General features: G+C 36.7%; 11 protein-coding genes across 11 annotated transcripts; 5 read left to right on the forward strand and 6 right to left on the reverse strand.

The window, feature by feature from the left end:
* Positions 1-35: 35 nt before the first annotated feature.
* Positions 36-1,460, reverse strand: KRE2 (alpha-1,2-mannosyltransferase KRE2; the record flags this gene model as incomplete). The annotated part of the gene is made up of 1 exon (XM_003674651.1): positions 36-1,460. One exon carries the CDS (start codon positions 1,458-1,460, stop codon positions 36-38), a length of 1,425 nt encoding a protein of 474 aa, XP_003674699.1.
* Positions 1,461-1,611: 151 nt separating this feature from the next.
* On the forward strand, positions 1,612-2,151 carry CWC21 (U2-type spliceosomal complex subunit CWC21; the record flags this gene model as incomplete). The annotated part of the gene is made up of 1 exon (XM_003674652.1): positions 1,612-2,151. One exon carries the CDS (start codon positions 1,612-1,614, stop codon positions 2,149-2,151), a length of 540 nt encoding a protein of 179 aa, XP_003674700.1.
* Positions 2,152-2,307: 156 nt separating this feature from the next.
* Positions 2,308-3,945, forward strand: PHO8 (alkaline phosphatase PHO8; the record flags this gene model as incomplete). The annotated part of the gene is made up of 1 exon (XM_003674653.1): positions 2,308-3,945. The coding sequence occupies one exon, from the start codon at positions 2,308-2,310 to the stop codon at positions 3,943-3,945; it is 1,638 nt and encodes a 545-aa protein (XP_003674701.1).
* Positions 3,946-4,083: 138 nt separating this feature from the next.
* Positions 4,084-5,286, reverse strand: NCAS0B02440 (ANP1/MMN9/VAN1 family protein; the record flags this gene model as incomplete). Its single annotated transcript, XM_003674654.1, has 1 exon — positions 4,084-5,286. One exon carries the CDS (start codon positions 5,284-5,286, stop codon positions 4,084-4,086), a length of 1,203 nt encoding a protein of 400 aa, XP_003674702.1.
* A 250-nt stretch (positions 5,287-5,536) lies between these two features.
* Positions 5,537-6,730, reverse strand: DIG2 (Dig2p; the record flags this gene model as incomplete). Its single annotated transcript, XM_003674655.1, has 1 exon — positions 5,537-6,730. The coding sequence occupies one exon, from the start codon at positions 6,728-6,730 to the stop codon at positions 5,537-5,539; it is 1,194 nt and encodes a 397-aa protein (XP_003674703.1).
* Positions 6,731-7,236: 506 nt separating this feature from the next.
* On the forward strand, positions 7,237-8,757 carry CTA1 (catalase A; the record flags this gene model as incomplete). The annotated part of the gene is made up of 1 exon (XM_003674656.1): positions 7,237-8,757. The coding sequence occupies one exon, from the start codon at positions 7,237-7,239 to the stop codon at positions 8,755-8,757; it is 1,521 nt and encodes a 506-aa protein (XP_003674704.1).
* Positions 8,758-9,050: 293 nt separating this feature from the next.
* On the forward strand, positions 9,051-10,307 carry RMD5 (ubiquitin-protein ligase RMD5; the record flags this gene model as incomplete). The annotated part of the gene is made up of 1 exon (XM_003674657.1): positions 9,051-10,307. One exon carries the CDS (start codon positions 9,051-9,053, stop codon positions 10,305-10,307), a length of 1,257 nt encoding a protein of 418 aa, XP_003674705.1.
* A 397-nt stretch (positions 10,308-10,704) lies between these two features.
* Positions 10,705-11,304, forward strand: MET32 (Met32p; the record flags this gene model as incomplete). The annotated part of the gene is made up of 1 exon (XM_003674658.1): positions 10,705-11,304. One exon carries the CDS (start codon positions 10,705-10,707, stop codon positions 11,302-11,304), a length of 600 nt encoding a protein of 199 aa, XP_003674706.1.
* A 197-nt stretch (positions 11,305-11,501) lies between these two features.
* Positions 11,502-11,981, reverse strand: BTT1 (CCR4-NOT core subunit BTT1; the record flags this gene model as incomplete). The annotated part of the gene is made up of 1 exon (XM_003674659.1): positions 11,502-11,981. One exon carries the CDS (start codon positions 11,979-11,981, stop codon positions 11,502-11,504), a length of 480 nt encoding a protein of 159 aa, XP_003674707.1.
* A 652-nt stretch (positions 11,982-12,633) lies between these two features.
* Positions 12,634-13,644, reverse strand: NCAS0B02500 (opsin family protein; the record flags this gene model as incomplete). Its single annotated transcript, XM_003674660.1, has 1 exon — positions 12,634-13,644. The coding sequence occupies one exon, from the start codon at positions 13,642-13,644 to the stop codon at positions 12,634-12,636; it is 1,011 nt and encodes a 336-aa protein (XP_003674708.1).
* A 1,070-nt stretch (positions 13,645-14,714) lies between these two features.
* NCAS0B02510 (uncharacterized protein) lies at positions 14,715-17,057 on the reverse strand (the record flags this gene model as incomplete). Its single annotated transcript, XM_003674661.1, has 1 exon — positions 14,715-17,057. One exon carries the CDS (start codon positions 17,055-17,057, stop codon positions 14,715-14,717), a length of 2,343 nt encoding a protein of 780 aa, XP_003674709.1.
* Between the last annotated feature and the right edge of the window lie 671 nt (positions 17,058-17,728).

Genomic DNA, 17,728 nt, shown 5'->3' on the forward strand with positions numbered 1-17,728 from the left:
ATCTATATAAAATTCGAAGATGGTATTCAAATTATTTAATGACTGTATTTTTCCCAGTAAGATGGTCTTTCAATTCCAGCAGCGTCATAATATTGTCTACCACATGCATAGCCCTTAAAGGTGAAATCATTATTTTGGTCACATTCACAGTTATTTTCCTTCCATACCTTATTATCCAATGGACAGTTATCATATGGTGGATGATGGTACCCAATATCGGAGAAATAATGGATATAACTCTTTGGTAAGAAGACGGAGGCAGCAATGGAATGAACAGGTGCGTCCCCCCATCTTTCATAGAAGAAACCACCAGATCTATCCAAAGTTTCGAAATAGTCTCTATAAGCAGGTGATCTCCATAGATTTAGATTACCAATTTCGAAATTAGACCAGAAATGACATAAGTTGTATTTTTCACCGCCATTATCAGAGATAAACTTCATTAAATTATCCTTGGCGATATATTCTGGGTGTGCCTTAAAGAACTTCTTGGAAGTGTCCCATAAAGTTGGAATGGTAGCCTCATATTCATGAATGGTAATTGTAAACCCGTAAGCCTTCTCATTATCTTGCATCCATTGGAAAACATCATACTTAATATCACAATACAACTTGGTACTTGGTTCAACTCTCCAATACCAGTCATAATCGTCTAATAATGGATGTCTCCAGAAAAAACCTGATTGGTAACGGCACATATGCCTATAAGATTCGGAACCACCATAAATAATATTCTTCATTTTTTCTCTAGTTTCAGCAGCTTTATCCAAGGAGATATAGTCTGGATATGACCAGTGTTCCTTTGGAATCTTACCAAATTTGACAGTGGCATTAATAGCGGCGGAGACTTTAGTTTTGAATTCATCAGTGAACTCTTCATCATTTAGGAAAGTCCAATCATACTTAAATTGATCGTTAAATTTTCTTTGCACATACTTAATAGCATCCAACATAGGGCCTAGTTCGTTATTTCTCACCAGTGAGACGAATGTAGCCTTTGGTCTCTTACCTTTGTTCTTAAAAGATGGAGCAAGGAACTCTAGAGTATCTTTGGTCAATTTTGAATCCACGACTGCAGGAGTGTCCTTCTTAGGGGCAGCAGCTGGAGCAGCAGCGGAGTCTGCGGCAACTGCATCAGCAGCAACTTCCTTAGCTTTTGCGTCAGTAGTAACTTTCTTTGCATCTGCATCAAAAGCCACGTCAGAGTTGGCGTCTTGCTCCAACTTTGCTTCCTGGAGTAATTTAGCAGCATCCACTTTCTCCTTCTCCTTTAGGTCTTCTGCAGTGGATAACTTATCCTGCTGAGGGGCACCATTAGATGAGAAGTCCAAGCTTGCAGGTAGATAAGTGGATACGTAACTGGAACCGTCCTTATTAGACGATAAGGTTAGCACCACAAATAGGACCACACCTACCAAGGTAGTGTACCTCAATAGTCTCCTTGTCAAAAAGATTGCCATGTCGAGAGTGGGGCTGATGGTTAGATTAAATAAATACCTGAAAAGAGAAATTAGGTCTTGAAACTTAGTTTTGGAAAACCTCCAGTTTGAATTTATACTAAAAGTAAAATTTAACTTGTTCTTGGTAGTAAAAAGTAACGCGTTGCAAATCATGTTTCATCCCAGGGTAACGCGTCAGTTTTCCAAAATAAATGTACGTACAATAAAGACAAGATGGATGAGAATGGTGGCTGACGTGTGCCAAGATCGTATAGACTGTCGAGCCAGCATTATGTCTTATAACGGGATAGGTCTCAAATCTGCAAAGGGTTCATCCACGTCGGGCCACATACAGAAATCCTTGGCAAACAATACCGCCAGGATTAGTAAATCGAAGGACAAGGGTAATCAGACGAAAACTAACCCAAGATTGGTTCATCTTGAAAAGATCCAAAAAGTGGATGCCCTAGCAGATAAGAAGGTACTAAGTATCGTGTCACATATGACCAAGAGAGAAATCGAATTACGTGTCTCCGAATTAAGAGATAAACTGGAAGATGAAGACAAGCTCACTGATGAACAAATTGATGAAAAGTGCAATACTCTGCGAAAGACCCTGGTGGATGAGTCACAGGAACAACAACGGATCTCATCAATATACAAGAGTAGGACCACTCGAGAACAGAAAGAGGAAATTAAGAATAAAGAATAGGAGCTTATTCTCCCGTACACAGTGATGATTAGGTAAGGCCGCTTATCAATTATGGATAGGATGATTGCATAAAACCCCACCCAATATAACCTTAGATATCCTTATTTAAACCTCGAAGAAGAGTAACTGCACTCTTTACTGTTCAGAGCAACTGCTATGGCACTAAAGATGTCCAGTAATTCATACGAACATGCCTCTTTGCTTCAACATCCAAAAAGGAAGCAGAAGAGAATTCTACCAACTACCATCGTTTTGATCATTTTGACGTTTATCATTTACAGATTAACATCAAATAATAATGAACCATTTTTCGAGGCCAAATCAAAGAAGAAAAATGTCATATTCTTTGTTTCTGATGGTATGGGTCCAGCATCTCTCTCATTGACAAGATCATTTAGACAGTACTCCCAAAATCTAACTATAGATGACATTTTAACTTTAGACAAGCATTTAATAGGCACATCAAGAACACGTTCTTCAGATTCTTTAATCACTGACTCGGCTGCAGGTGCCACTGCATTTTCTTGTGCATTGAAGACTTATAACAGTGCATGTGGGATTGACTCTAATAAAAACCCATGCGGAACCCTTTTAGAAGCTGCACATCTTGACGGTTTATTAACTGGGATGGTGGTCACAACCAGAATTACTGATGCTACACCGGCTGCATTTTCATCTCATGTAGATTATAGATTTCAGGAAGATTTAATCGCTGAGCATCAATTAGGGTACTATCCTTTGGGAAGAAGTGTGGATTTAATCATCGGTGGTGGTAGAACTCATTTCTACTCAACTGCCCCCGGGGGAAGTAGAAAGGATGGGAGAAACTTGATTGAGGAAGCCATCGATGATGGCTGGCAATACGTGGGAAACCGTGAACAATTCGATCAATTACAAATGGGTAAGAATGTAAGTTTACCATTGTTGGCACTATTAGCCGATGGTGATATCCCATTTGACCTTGATAGAGATGACACTAAGTATCCATCTTTGGAAGAACAAACATTAACAGCATTGAAGGCATTAAGTGAAGCAACTGAGGATTCAGATAAAGGGTTTTTCTTGTTAGTAGAAGGTTCAAGAATCGATCATGCAGGACATCAAAATGATCCTTCAGCCCAAGTAAGAGAAGTGTTAGCCTTTGACAAAGCATTCAATTCTGCATTAGAATTTATTAATGATTTAGACACTGAAACAATCATATTATCTACTTCAGACCATGAAACTGGTGGATTAGTCACTGCCAGACAAGTCACGAAAGAGTATCCAGATTATGTGTGGTACCCTAGCTACTTGAATAATGCCAAACATTCTGGTGAATTCTTGAAATCAACTGTGTTATCCTACAATGCGGAAGAACACACCATGAATGAAAAAGAGGATTTTGTTAGATATGAGATATTGGAAAATTTTTTAGGCATACATGATTACCAAGAGGAAGATGTCAAAGAATTGGCAACAATGACAAATCCAATTGATATTCAAAGGAAGATAAACTATATGATTTCATATAGGGCTCAAATTGGTTGGACTACTGAGGGTCATAGCGCAGTCGATGTTTATATCTACGGGTATTCCAATAGAAAAACTTCTTGGTTACAGATTCTGGAAAATCTACAAGGTAATCATGAAAATATTGAAATTGGCCAATTCATTAAGAACTATTTGAAGTTAGATTTAGATAAGGTTACTAAATTGGTTAAAGATACGGATCATTCACCAAAGTTATCAACCAAGGAAGTCGAAGAGCTTCCTTTGTTCGATGAGTATATGCACCAGCTTAAAAACAACTGATCGCTTACATTTATATTCTCAAGTAAAAGTACAGAATTATCGCTAAGAAAATATATGTATATATTTAAAATTACAAAATTATTTGTGCTAGGAAATGCAAAGGGAAAGAAAAAGAAATATTATTAACAATCTTTTCTTTCAATCTTGTTGATGGTATACTAAGTAGTTTGGTAAACCATATACCTCATACGTTAGTCTTTTTGCCATTTTAGCAAACCCTTCAGATTCAATCAAATGATAAAATGGGAAATTGGGGAACATTGCACCATCTCTATGAACTTCAGATTTCACCAACAGACAAGATGCACCAACACCATCTAATGAAATTTCCGATGAAGGTGATCCATCTTGTTGGTAAAAATGTGTCATTAGTTGTCTATTAGTTGAAATACCGGCTAAACCTTCGACAATGATTTCATCTTCTTGCATTCCAGATGCCAGCTGGAGAGCTTCAGTACTCTCAATCCAATTTCTAAAATCATAAGGTCTAATAGATAATTCTCCACTTTCTCTGTCTTTATATCTCTCATAAACATTTGCAGCTAAGACAGGTTTATCATGATGAGTCATATCTTGTATCAAAGATGGAGGTGTTTCAACAATATCAGAATCAAGCCATAAGATCCAAGCTGTTTGAGGTCCTAAAGTAGATGCTAATAATTCATTTCTAGCCAAGGCCATTTCTGCACGAATTTGCTTTTCATATTCGATTTCAGATACTTCCTTCTTCTCGGGAACAGTTTCAAAACCCTTTGAATTTTGTCTCAAGATGGTAATCTTGGAAAATTTGTCACCTTGTTTAGCCGTTTGCACTTTCTTGATTGCAGATTCTAATTTCTTCAAGGAATGATCACCCTTTTTAGTTCTTGGAATAATGAATCCCAATTCGATGGCATCTCTTGGATATGATAATTTCAATAAATTATCCCAATATCCTTGTTCAAAAGACTTTAAGGGAGTCAAGATAAGGACATGTTCCTTATTTTCAGCTGCATTGGCAGATGATTGCAATTTATTCAAATCATAATGAGCAATGTGGCCTTCTGGAATGGTATCCTCGGCACGATCGTTAAATAACCAATTTGTCTTCTTCTTGTATGAATACTTTGGCATCTTGAATTTATTTGTGAAAGGAAAATAAAAAGTGTTCTCCCTTTCGTATGCAAACTTGTAATCATCGATTGGTTTACCATCCAATCCCCAAGTGGGAGGATCAATCTTGAAAAAACAAAAGTAAATTAGATACAAGATGACAATCGGACTTAGGATGACCAACCATGGGTGCTTCCTTAAACTTCTGGACCTAAACAGCGATGTCATCTTCTTCTTCAAAGAAACCATGTCTACTGACCCTCTAGATTCTCGAATAGCAGTCTAGTTTGACTACAAGATGGTTTTGATCTCTTTCTCATTTTTTTTTTTACGTGACGAAAGTTTCAAACTTTTCGACAATAGAAATTGCTTTCTTTAGTAAGAATACAAAGATACTTAATTGGTGGTCACTTTATCTATAAGATATTGTTATAAACCATGAAGCTTATGAAAACCTGGTTATGAGATATACATATTTAATTAGTAAATTGTCCATTTATTAATTTGAATCGCCACCGTCATTCAATTTTCTACTTTCATCCCATATTTTCCCACATATATTTAGGAAAAGTTTCTTATCTACTGTGGGTGATGTTAAGGGAAATTCAAATCTAAAATTATTATTCATGAGACGAATATCACCTTGCATGCCAAAATTGAAAGACATGTTAGTTGCGCTCGTAGAAATAGCACTATCAGCATTTGCCTCGATGGCTAAATCTGTACTTTCATCCTCTTCAACTGGGTGTTCCTCTTCTTCATCTTCATCTTCATCTTCATCTTCTTCCTCTTGATTCCGACTCTCAGGTTGACGGTCACGTGAACTTACTGGGATTTCATGAGACCATTGATGTTGTGCAGATGGTTCCCTATACCTATCGTTTGTATAATATTGTAATTGTGATGTGTAGGGCATTGCAGTCCTTGGCGGGTACATGAATTGGTTGTACATCTGTAGTGGTGAAGGTGGGAAGGCTCCCGGTGGGAAAAATCTATAATATGGGGATCCATAGGGGTTCATTGTAGGGTAAGGTTGTTGTGGTGGACCAAAATGTGGATAATACATAGAGTATGGGCCTGGTGGTGTAATTCTCCGACCCGTTTGGCCCATTGGGTTACCTCTACCTAGATATTGAACTCTTGGTTTTGTAATTTTCCTAGGTGGGAATTTTGTGATATGAGCAGGTGCACTCTTGGTATATGATCTCTCGGGAGGGAAATGACTGGAGGTTGTTGAATTGGAAGCACTACTACTGTTGCTATCTGATAGATTCAAAGGACGAGGTATTTTTTTCCTTTTCAAAGAATTGCCACTATTCTGCAACGGTATCTCTCTCTTCTTCGATATATTTTGATCCAAACTACTCCTTGATTCTTCGTTCAATATTTTAGCATCCTTTGCAGTGTCTACGGTATCGGACAACTTTGAGATCACTTTACGTTGATTTTTCTCTATATCCTTGGACAATTTCAATGAATCCAATTTTTCATCGTCCAATTTCTCCTGGTATATTCCTGGAGACACACAGAGTATACCAATGTCTTGTAACTTTGTGTTGTCCTTTCCATCGCGAGGTTCAATGGAAAGATGTTGTTCTGCAACGCCCTTGGTGTTGCCCTTTATTTTGTCGTCAGGAGCAGAGAACACTCCCTCCTTGGTTGCATTACTATTTGCCATGGTTGTTGACATCATTGGTGAGTTGCTCGATCCAAGTGACAAGATTTTTTGTCGAAAATACACAGCATCAGTATATATACAGCGTGGCAAATTGATCTTGTTCCTGATGGTCTGTAAAGGAAATCCATGTATTGATGAAACTTTTCCCAGTAGCTAATCAATTATTGTTGGTGTCCAATTAGGAAATTTACTGTTTTGAATTTGAGAATGTGACGCGTTTCAGGGCTTGTTTCAGCCCTAATTTATTTTTTGCTGTGCCTACCGGTAGATCATCCAACCCTAATATGCCCTGGATTCAGCCCTAGTTAGATATACAAGCCCTAGGGTTGGCGGCCAGTATAGGATAAACCCCGAATGGATCAGCCGTTGGGGTAAAATGTAAACTCCGACGGTTGTTCTCATTGGAGCTTATTTCCCTTATATTCTATTCAATTGTATATATATAGAGTACCTTGTCACCTCAGTTGCTCATTGCAATCCATTCCCATTGAACCCCATTAGAAAAAACAAAACTTAACAAGATGAACGATAACACAAACACAAGCGACGTTAGAGGAGATAGAGTCGTTACAAACGCTCAAGGTAACCCGCTCAATGACCCATTTGCCACCCAAAGGGTAGGTCAACATGGTCCCTTATTAATGCAGGATGCAAACTTGATTGAATTACTAGCTCATTTCAATAGAGAAAATATCGTGGAAAGGTTGCCACATGCTCATGGTTCTGGTGCATTTGGTTATTTTGAAGTCACCGATGATATCACTGACATTTGTGGTTCTGCCATGTTCAGTAAAATTGGGAAGAGAACAAGATGTTTGACTAGATTCTCCACCGTCGGGGGTGAAAAGGGTAGTGCTGATACCGCTAGAGATCCAAGAGGGTTTTCCACCAAATTTTACACGGAAGAAGGTAATTTGGATTGGGTTTATAATAATACCCCGGTTTTCTTTATTAGAGACCCTGCCAAGTTCCCACATTTTATTCATACCCAAAGAAGAAACCCAGAAACTCATATGAAAGATGCAAACATGTTTTGGGATTTTTTAACAACACCAGAAAATCAAGTCGCCATCCATCAAGTAATGATTTTATTCTCAGATAGAGGTACTCCTGCAAGTTACAGAACTATGAATGGGTACTCGGGACATACTTACAAATGGTCTAACAAGAAAGGTGAATGGCATTATGTTCAGGTTCATATTGAAAGTGATCAAGGAGTTAAGAATTTAACTAATGAGGAAGCTATTAAGATGGCAGGTGAAAATCCAGACTATTGCCAAAAGGATTTATTTGAAGCTATTCAAAAGAAAAAATTCCCTTCATGGACTGTTTCCATTCAAACTATGACTGAAGAAGACGCTAAGAAATTACCATTTTCAGTCTTTGATTTAACAAAAGTTTGGCCACATAAGCAATTCCCTCTACGTAGAGTGGGTAGACTTGTTTTAAATGAAAATCCATTGAATTATTTTGCTCAAATTGAACAAGCTGCTTTCTCACCAAGTACTACAGTTCCATATCAAGAGCCAAGTGCTGATCCAGTCTTGCAAGCAAGATTATTCGCATATCCTGATGCTCAAAGATACAGACTTGGACCCAATTATCACCAAATTCCAGTTAATTGTCCATATGCATCCAAGGTCTTTAACCCTGCTATGAGAGATGGTCCAATGAATGTTGATGGGAACTTGGGTTCCGAACCAAATTATTTGGCAACAAAGAACCCATATAACTTTTCTCAAAGTTCTAGACCCATTCAACAACATCAAGAAGTTTGGAATGGTCCTGCGGTTCCATTCCATTGGGCTACTTCACCTGGTGATATAGATTTTGTTCAAGCCAGAGATTTGTATCAAAAGGTACTTTCTCAACAACCTGGTGCACAAGACAGACTAGCTCATAATATTGGTTTCCATATTGCTTCTTCACAACCTGAAATTCAAAAAAGAGTCTTGGACATGTTTGCAAGAGTTGATAAGAAATTGGCAAACAATATATTCAAGGAATGTGAATTGAGAAAGAAGGAACTTTGTAGATTCTAAAAGCATTCCTCTATTATTTATTGTTTTTCCTCCTCTCAGAGGTCATTTTTGGTCTGTTACTAGGGCTATTATTTATTTATCCATTTATTCATTTATTTATTTATTTATATATGTAATTGCAAGATGAGCAACGTTGAATTTTGTTATTTTAAAGTGGTGAGCGAGCAATTCGGTCCGTCATTTAAGAATTTTAAAGGGGACTGGAAACCTGACCTTCCCATTCACTTCCCCTCTGTTAACACCTTGATTAAGTAAAAGAAGAAAGACCAAAGGACTCACAACTCAGTAACAAGATGGTTGCTCTATTGCAGGTGTTAAAGAGTGATCTTTCTAAATTTTACGATGATGAACAAATGGAAGAACCATGCATTCAAAAATGTCTAGATGACACCCATGAATTCAAGACTAACCTGAGGAAACTAAAAGCTCATTTGAACAAACAGATACAGGAGTCTCAGAATGCAGACTCTAGTACTGCTCCCAAAGAAGATGCAAAATTAAAGAGGAGGAGATCGTTGATCATTGAAAAGTTAAATAAGTCGCATAAGCAATGGGAACATTCACTGAAGAAAAATTCAAAACATGTGTTGCAGCAGCAAAACAAGTTCCATAAAAATTCCCTTTCAAAATTAAATGAATTCAGTATAGATCAAGTCTATTTAAATAAGATTCCGAATGATTCGAAATCTGATATTAAGGATGCAATAGGCTATCACATATCCAGATATAACATTGGAAATTTGCCAGTAAGTGGGAAGGATGAGATTATGCAATATTTGAAAAACGTTTATGGTATTGACGAAATTATATCGAACAAGTTTGTCGTAATGGGTCAAATTATTCAGGATTTGAAAAAGAACAATTTGAATACTTGTTTTCAATGGTGTCAGGAGAACAAGACTACAATTGGTTCTTCCCAGTTTTCGTCATTGGAATTTGAGCTCTATTTTTTAAATGCATTAGAATTGATAAAAGTGGGGAATACTGTGGAAACAGCTAAATATTTTATTGAAGGAATACCCCAAGATTCATTAATTGCAATAAAGAGTGATATCATATCCAAAGTTCCACGTCTATTAACACAGGTTATATTAGGTCAACAAATACAAGATATCGATTGTCTGATGGAGGAACAGTTAACTAAATGCATTAACCTATTCACAAAAGTATTTTGTGAACATAACAATTTAACTAAAGATTCTCCAATTTTCTTGATCACGTTAAGCGGATTGATATCTTTCCAATACTTTATAAAATACAGAACCATTCGAGCGGTCGCCCATGTGGACTGGACTACCAAGGATGAGTTACCATTTGACGTGAAATTACCCGATTTCCTGACGCATTTCCATCCCATCTTTATTTGTCCTGTATTAAAAGAAGAGACAACAGAAGAAAATCCTCCATACTCTTTAGTATGTCATCATATTATATCCAAGAAGGCTTTGGACAAGCTATCCAAAAATGGGACAATTACTTTCAAATGCCCATATTGTCCTGTGAATTCGGCAAGGGCCAAGACAAACAAAGTGAAATTCATAGGAATATAAAACTGCTAGCTGCATAGAATAAATATTTCTCTGTACGACAGTTTAATACGTACTTGCTTTGCCCTTAGGGTTTGTACTGGCTTACGTAATTTTCTTCTTCCCACGTGCAATTTTCTCGCTTGAAGTGAAGGAACGCCACAATTAAGTCAACACGACAGAAAATGAGACTCACTAGATCTAACAATTCCACATTATTTAGTTCGATCTGCACTCTTCGACTAGATATGTTTTAAACACTTCTGCTTGTAATCTGTGGCTGTTTCTGTTGCCTGACTCATGACTAGTCTCGCATAAGGAAGGCCAGCATATAAATATTCTCCTCTTTGAAAAGTAATTGGGACGTCTCATGTTATGTCCTACAAATAAATCTCCGAAAAGTCCAAATACTAAATAATTGATGAGTGAAGACGCATTATTCTTCAAGCAGGCCGCTGAAGCAATTGTCTCAACGTCTTTAAATATTTCAAATGTGGACCCTACAATTCGAGAACTATTAAACCGAATAAAAGTAGTGAATTCTTCAAGACCAATTCCAAATTCCACTTCATATAATGCAGTAACTAATACAGCTAGTCATGAAGAATCCATAGCGTCCCCATTATTTCCCTTTCTTGGACAAGACACATTGTTAGATCTGTTAGATAAAAATATAACGACTTCGAAATTCGATGGCACTGGATCAAATAATAGTAAAATAATGAAGGGAACACCAAGGTCGGATGAGGGTAGCAGAACTGGATTTCAATGTAATAAATGTGAACTGTACTTTATAAGATCGTCCGATCTGAGAAGACATGAAAAGACGCATTTATCAATTCTTCCTAACATTTGCTCCCAATGTGGTAAAGGATTCGCTAGAAAGGATGCTTTGAAGCGATATTTTGGCACTTTGACATGTAAGAGGAATAGGAATAAACTTCTGAATCTGGCACCGGATGGATTATTAGAGAAGGCCAATTTGTTGAATTTGAAAAAAGAGGACAATAGCAAAATATAACACAAATTCAAAATGGTTCATTGAGCCCCTACATTCTCATGATGAGAACGGTTCCGAGTTCCTTTTGTCTCGTTGTAGTCAATATTTTTTTTGCAAGAAAGTGGTAAAGGCTACCTTTTCGTTTGTATTATATGCACATGTTTTTTTATTTATTTATGCTTATAACGTTTATTATATGTTATTTAAGTTCATTAGATTTATTCAACTTCTTCATCAAAAGTTTGACCTTCCACCAAATCTGGAATTGCATCATCCTTCTTTTCTTCTTCTTCAGTGGCAGCACCCTTTTCCTTTTGCTTTTGTAATTGAGAAGCCAATTGAGTTAAAGCTTGAATGGATTCTGGTCCCATTTGGGAGATAATACCAGGGAATAATTCTTGTAATCCCTTTTCCTGTGGTAACCCGTAGAAGACGGAAGTGTTGTGTTGTGGGGCAACTTGGATACCAACCTTGTTGAAATGCATAACGTTACCATCAGCCTTAAAGAAGTTGGCTTCAGCAACATTGTCAATGGTGACAGCATGTAATTTAGCTAATTGAGCTTGTAATTTGGTGTCATCCTTGTTAGCATTGGCAGAGGAACCGGATTTCTTGGTTTGTTTTCTTCTAGTACCACCAACTTTGTTCTTTATGGACAACTTTTGTAATTTGGCTAGTTTTTCTTGATCGATTGGCATGTTTAATTTGCAGATTTAGTTGATTCTTTATATTTGCTTATAGTGCATAGGATTACACTCCCGTTTCAATAGAATGGTTTTTCAGTAATTTAGGATCTTTTTTCACCGTGGCAATGGTCACCGGCAAAATTTTGTTACGTCTTAATCTTGTTGCTTTCGTAAATAATGATAACTTTAAACCTTACGAAAATGACAATTTGGAGTAACGATGACACTATATAATAGAAATTTGAGATGAGCACAGACTGCAAATATACGCTACTGAATAGCTTTGAGTCCTTTCAAATGGACAAAACAATTAATTTGATAAATCGTTAAAGCTAGAATGTTCTTATTAGTTTTTCTTTTCCCAGAAAGTTACTTTACTCAGTAGGGCATGCAATTTTGCTAAACTTGTCAATAATACTTACGACACATAATATGTGGAGAACGTTACAAATTTTGTTAATTGAAAAACAAAATTGTTTTATTCAATAAATGAAAATTTATTCTTATTATAAATAATTTCTTCTATTTACAATATATATTAAAAATGTCAATAAAAGCTTGATCTAAATATTAAGTATTGGAGTCATTAAACTTGTTCTAACATAACGCTTAGGGCATAAAAAACACGAAATGTTCTATAAAACTTGACTATTAAAAATCATCTCTAGGATTGAGCTTCAGCAGCAGCTGGAGTAGATTCACCTTCTTCAGGTTGAACTTGAGTTTCACCTGAATTTCTTGGGGAATCTGGTTGAGCTTCCTTTGTGAAATGTTCTTCTTCATCTTCTTCATGCTTATGGAATGGACTATTCATCTTCCAAGACATCTTTGGTGTGGTACCATAATATTGGGCAATGAAACATAAGTAAGCTGGATAGATACCAAAGATACAAACATCCAAGATACCGTAGAAAACAGCTTCTGAATCTGGTTGAATTCTGTTACCACCTTCAGATAAACCCCAACAGATGAAGTATAACCAAACAATTAACATAGCAGTAACATGCATACATAAGGTGAAACCTTTAATCTTCAAATCAACAAATTGTCTCTTGATAAAGACACCTTGAACTAATAACATAGCAACACAACCGAAAACCCAGTAACCCCATTTATAGGTAGACTTGATTAAAGAACCGACTAATAAAGCAACGACCCAAAATGCAGAACCAACAATTTGGAACAACAATGAATGGATAGTATCAATGACGTTTAATTCTTCTAATTTACCTTCTTCACTGATAGACATACCAGTCATTTCAGTCAAGAAAACCAATAAAGGCCATGATAAGAACCAGGCACAATATTTAGCATAGAAAATTTGTCTCACACCTGGAGATAAACCAGTAATACTTGGATGCACATGTAGATGGTTGAATTCAGCTTGAACATCTGTCCAACCTAAGTTTGAAGCATATGTGTAATAACCGAAGAAATTAAACATTGATATCAATAAAGTTGATGCCAATGCATATTTAGTTAATGAAGTACCCTTAGCTTCAGCAACAAAGAATAGACCAATGTAGACTACAGCTAAGAACCCAAAGATTGAGAAGGCAGCCCACAACCAGTCTGAACCTTGTTCAGTAATATGGAAATCTAAACCATGTGGAGGGTTTGATCTCACAGCACGATTACCATGCGATTTCACAACTTCTTCTAACGTTGCGTTCATTGAATTTAAATTAATTTCTTTTAAACTTATAATCTGTTTTGATGTAATTGAATGCAATTTTTGTCTCTTCTAATTATATTAAATATCTGACAATTGTATTCTTTAATGGTTTTCCTTTAAAAATTGTAATACAAAAAACAAATAATAGAACAATCTAGTTTCCACCTTGTTTGGATCTGTATGTGCCTTTTATATGTTCCAATGAAAAAAGTATTTCATTCCAGAAGGTAATGAACAACCCCTGTTCATCATTACCTCCTAGAATGAACCATTTTCTGCAAGGTCAAATGTCGTGGTTGATTTCAGGGACGTATTGACGGTGATAGCAAGAGGGCAAGCAAGGAGTTCGGGGGTGGGATGTTTATTATGCAATGAAACCTGTCCAAAGTAAAGCATAGTGTGAGATCTCGAGAATAGAAAGCATTTAATAGCCAGCCATCTTGGCAAATGTCGCAATGCGGCTTTAAACCGATCCCTAGCATTGAGGGGTACGGTTAAACGTTCATCAAAAGGTCAAGAATCCACGCTACTTTGACATATACGGTATTCATCCATCGGTATAGCTCTTAAAGACCCCACCGAATAGTGTGCCCTACCAAAAAAGATCCCCACAAGTCTCGCGACTATGTTTTCGGAATTCGCGGATGCCCCTTTGCTAGTCCGAGATATTTCCAGCCCATTTAAAATTTGCCCTAGCAAGAAATGATCCGATCATTAGGTAAGATCAGACCCCTTGAACCTCAATTATGGAGGCTATCTCTCCTTGAAGAAGTTGGTCTTCTAGCCAATCAAGTTCAGTAAGGGTTTGAATTTCGGTCGTCCCTCCCCCAGGTGTCAGCATCGAGCCCGTTTCAGCAAATGATGCTTAATCAAGAGATGCCCTAATTGGAACTTGATGCCATTGATGGAATTCCATGCTGGCATAGAGGTTGGTTTGGATTTTTAATAATGGAATTGAGGGAATTAATAAAATTTTATAACTATAATACATGATAAAAACGAGACTACATATTTCAACAAATGTTTGTGTGTGTGTCGTAGCAAAAGATTGACTGAACAGACTCAATGGACTATTTCTTATCCTTCTTTTTGAATAGGCCGAATCTCTTTTTCTTTTTTCCCTCTTGTGGTTTTTTAGGTTGGGCATCTGCATCATTCTCATTAGTAGTTTCCATCTGGGCTGACGCACTTAATGCTGGAGAAGCTGGACTTTCCCCAAACTTGTACATATTGTCAGAAAGATTTGGTGTGTTTGGAGCAGTATTATTAGTACTGCTATTATTCGTAACGTTTGATTGATTTGGATCGGTGTCAAATGACGTACTACCAGCACTAGCAACTCTACGATCAGGCACTGGCAATACAGTTGGTCTTGATGGCTTTGGCATATCCAATGCCATAGCAGGTCCAATAGTATTATTTTGAGAAAACCTTTGTTGAGGATTGGAGGGGAAACAATTAGAAGTATTAATTGGAGATGTTGGTGACGTGAAAGTATCAGTCTTCAAACTGGAAGCATTTCCAATTCTTGTCAAATGGCTGTTCCTATTCTTTCTACTTGTAGGTTTAATAGAATGAGGCGAATGATGATATGGGTGGGGTGAACTACTATGCAATGGTTCTCCAAACGAATCCAGGTTTTGATTACCCAATGGAGACATTCCAGATGTGATGGGATCTACAAAGTTGTTTGTCGACAGAGCCAATGCTGAATTGGAATGCGAATTACGGGCACCTTTATTTTGTTGTAACCTGGAGTATGAAGGTTTCCTGAATTCACTGGTTGCAATTGGTGATAATGGTGGAGTGTTGAATGTATTATCTTGTGGAATCTTAGGTGATTGGTATTGCTTAACTTGTTGTTGAAGAGTTCTTTGTAATTCAGCTTCTTTTTGCTTTAATTGCAATTCCTTTCTTTGTAATTCTTGTTCACGATCATCCAAATACCTGTCTTTAACATTATCAGTTGAGGAATTCCCATTTATGGTGGTGTTTGGGAGGTTTAACGGTTGTTCCATGCTTGATGTACTTAACAATGAAGTATCAGCAATACCTTCAATATCTCTTGAATTATCATCATTGTCTCTTATTTGATTTCTCAAATTTGAATTCATTTGAATTTGAGTTTCTAAATTGTTCTGTAATTGAGAGATCTTATTCGTTAGTTGTCTTAACTCTTGGTCCTTCTTGGCGTTAATGTCATTGATTTCCTTTTGAAGTTTACTTCTTTCAAATTTAAATGAATCTTCACTTTTATTACTCAATTCATTTAAACGATTATACTCACTTGATAACTTTTCATTTTCCTTTAGCAATTTTTTAAACTTATCAGCTCTAACAAACCAATTTGACTCACCATTATTCAATCTTTCCAATTGAGATAATGTGGCAAATAAGAACTCCAAATATGGTGTCTTGATGTCATACGCATCTGCTAAAAGGATTGGTTGTAATAAATACATATCAAAATTGAACAAGTTATTGTAATCATGCATGAAATGATACAATCCAGAAGGTAAATCATCATTATTGGAATATAACTCTTTCCAGTTCTTTAATATACCGTCCTCATCACGTAGATGATGACTAGGCTTAATACCCAATACTTTTGAAATAGTCATCACCTCAGTTATTAATCCTGAAATTAGTGGTTTGGCTAAGATTGTGTTTAATAAATTATTGGGAGAAGTTTCTTCGAATAGAATTAGTAATGGATCCAAGCAAATCTTGGGAATTGACATTGACCATTCTTGAGAGATATATTTTGCAGGAGAATATTGACAACATTCAATGGTGTCCTTTGTGAAAAGGTGTTCAAAGATGGTTTTTAGATTTTCTAAACTTTGAGTGATTTCGTCAGTATAGGTTTTAGCGGTCACTAATGATTCACCGTTGGTAGTACTCTTACCCAAGAAAATTGTATTCTCATTGAAGCTATCCACGTTACCGAATTGTTCATAGTGATTGGGTCCTACTTGACAAAGGTTATAAGTACATAATATGTTGAATATTTTCGAATTGGGGAAGTCTTTGAAATATGTATCTAATTGAATGAATCCACTATTTTCAATGATCACTCTTGAAGTTTCATTCAATAAGGGTTCCAATTCAGCAGATGCAGTAGATAGTTGTTGTAATGATGAAGTACTTAAGATAACGAGATCGAAAAATAGTGGTTCATCGGATAATTCTTTTAATGCCTCAGATAAATGAGCAATACAAGTGAAATGGTTTTCCAAATGAAATTCCTCCTTACCGTATGTAGTTGTTTCCACTGTAAAACTGCTTGATTTTGTATCACTAATGTGGAATATTTCGTAGTTCTGCTGAGCTTGGAATTTGGCAGTGTAAAATGCTATATTCGGATGGTTGCCAATTAGGAGAACCCGCTTAGAATTCATTAGACCAGTCATTTTTCCTGCTATCTTCGAGATTCTTCGTTAACGATGCCAAATTAGGATGTATATTCTTGTGAGGTCAACAAGTTAGCGAAGACTAAAAGCGAAACGGTCTAAAAGTTGACGGTTGTTGTTGTTTGTTGATGTTGGTTTCGAGAGACTGGAACAATGCAGTGAATTCTCCGTGGATCTTCGTTTGCCGCCGTCGACAATTTTTTTATGTTTTTTTCCGAAAAGTTTAACGTTAACCGATTTTTCTTTTCGCCATTTTGCAACTCTCGAGAAATCTGCGTACGTAAGCAATAAACAGATTCTAAAGTTCGAATTCAGTTTCTTTCATGTTAGATCCAAGTTTAGTAGTGTGGTTTGTAGAAATATGTCTGATAGATCACTGTTTTTCTTTATAATTTCAATTTTCTTTAGGTGGTGGTAGTGGTGGCGGTGGTGGCATCATGTAAATTCGCGCCACGTATTTACATACCCGTAAACGGTATCCTTGGCAAGTTTGAGAGGTGGCTTTCAGCACATTTCTGCTATTTCATGCAAAAATAGCTTTCAATCAATTGGTACAATTTATCATCTTAGTGCTATATCCCTTGATACCCCCCACCTTGCACGTACATAGGAAAGACCGGATGTATACCCCACATAAAGTATTGTAAAGATGCTCTCCTGGACCCAGAAAC

Source organism: Naumovozyma castellii, chromosome 2 (assembly GCF_000237345.1).
Source record: "Naumovozyma castellii chromosome 2, complete genome".
In the NCBI taxonomy this organism is placed as follows: Eukaryota; Fungi; Ascomycota; class Saccharomycetes; order Saccharomycetales; family Saccharomycetaceae; genus Naumovozyma; species Naumovozyma castellii.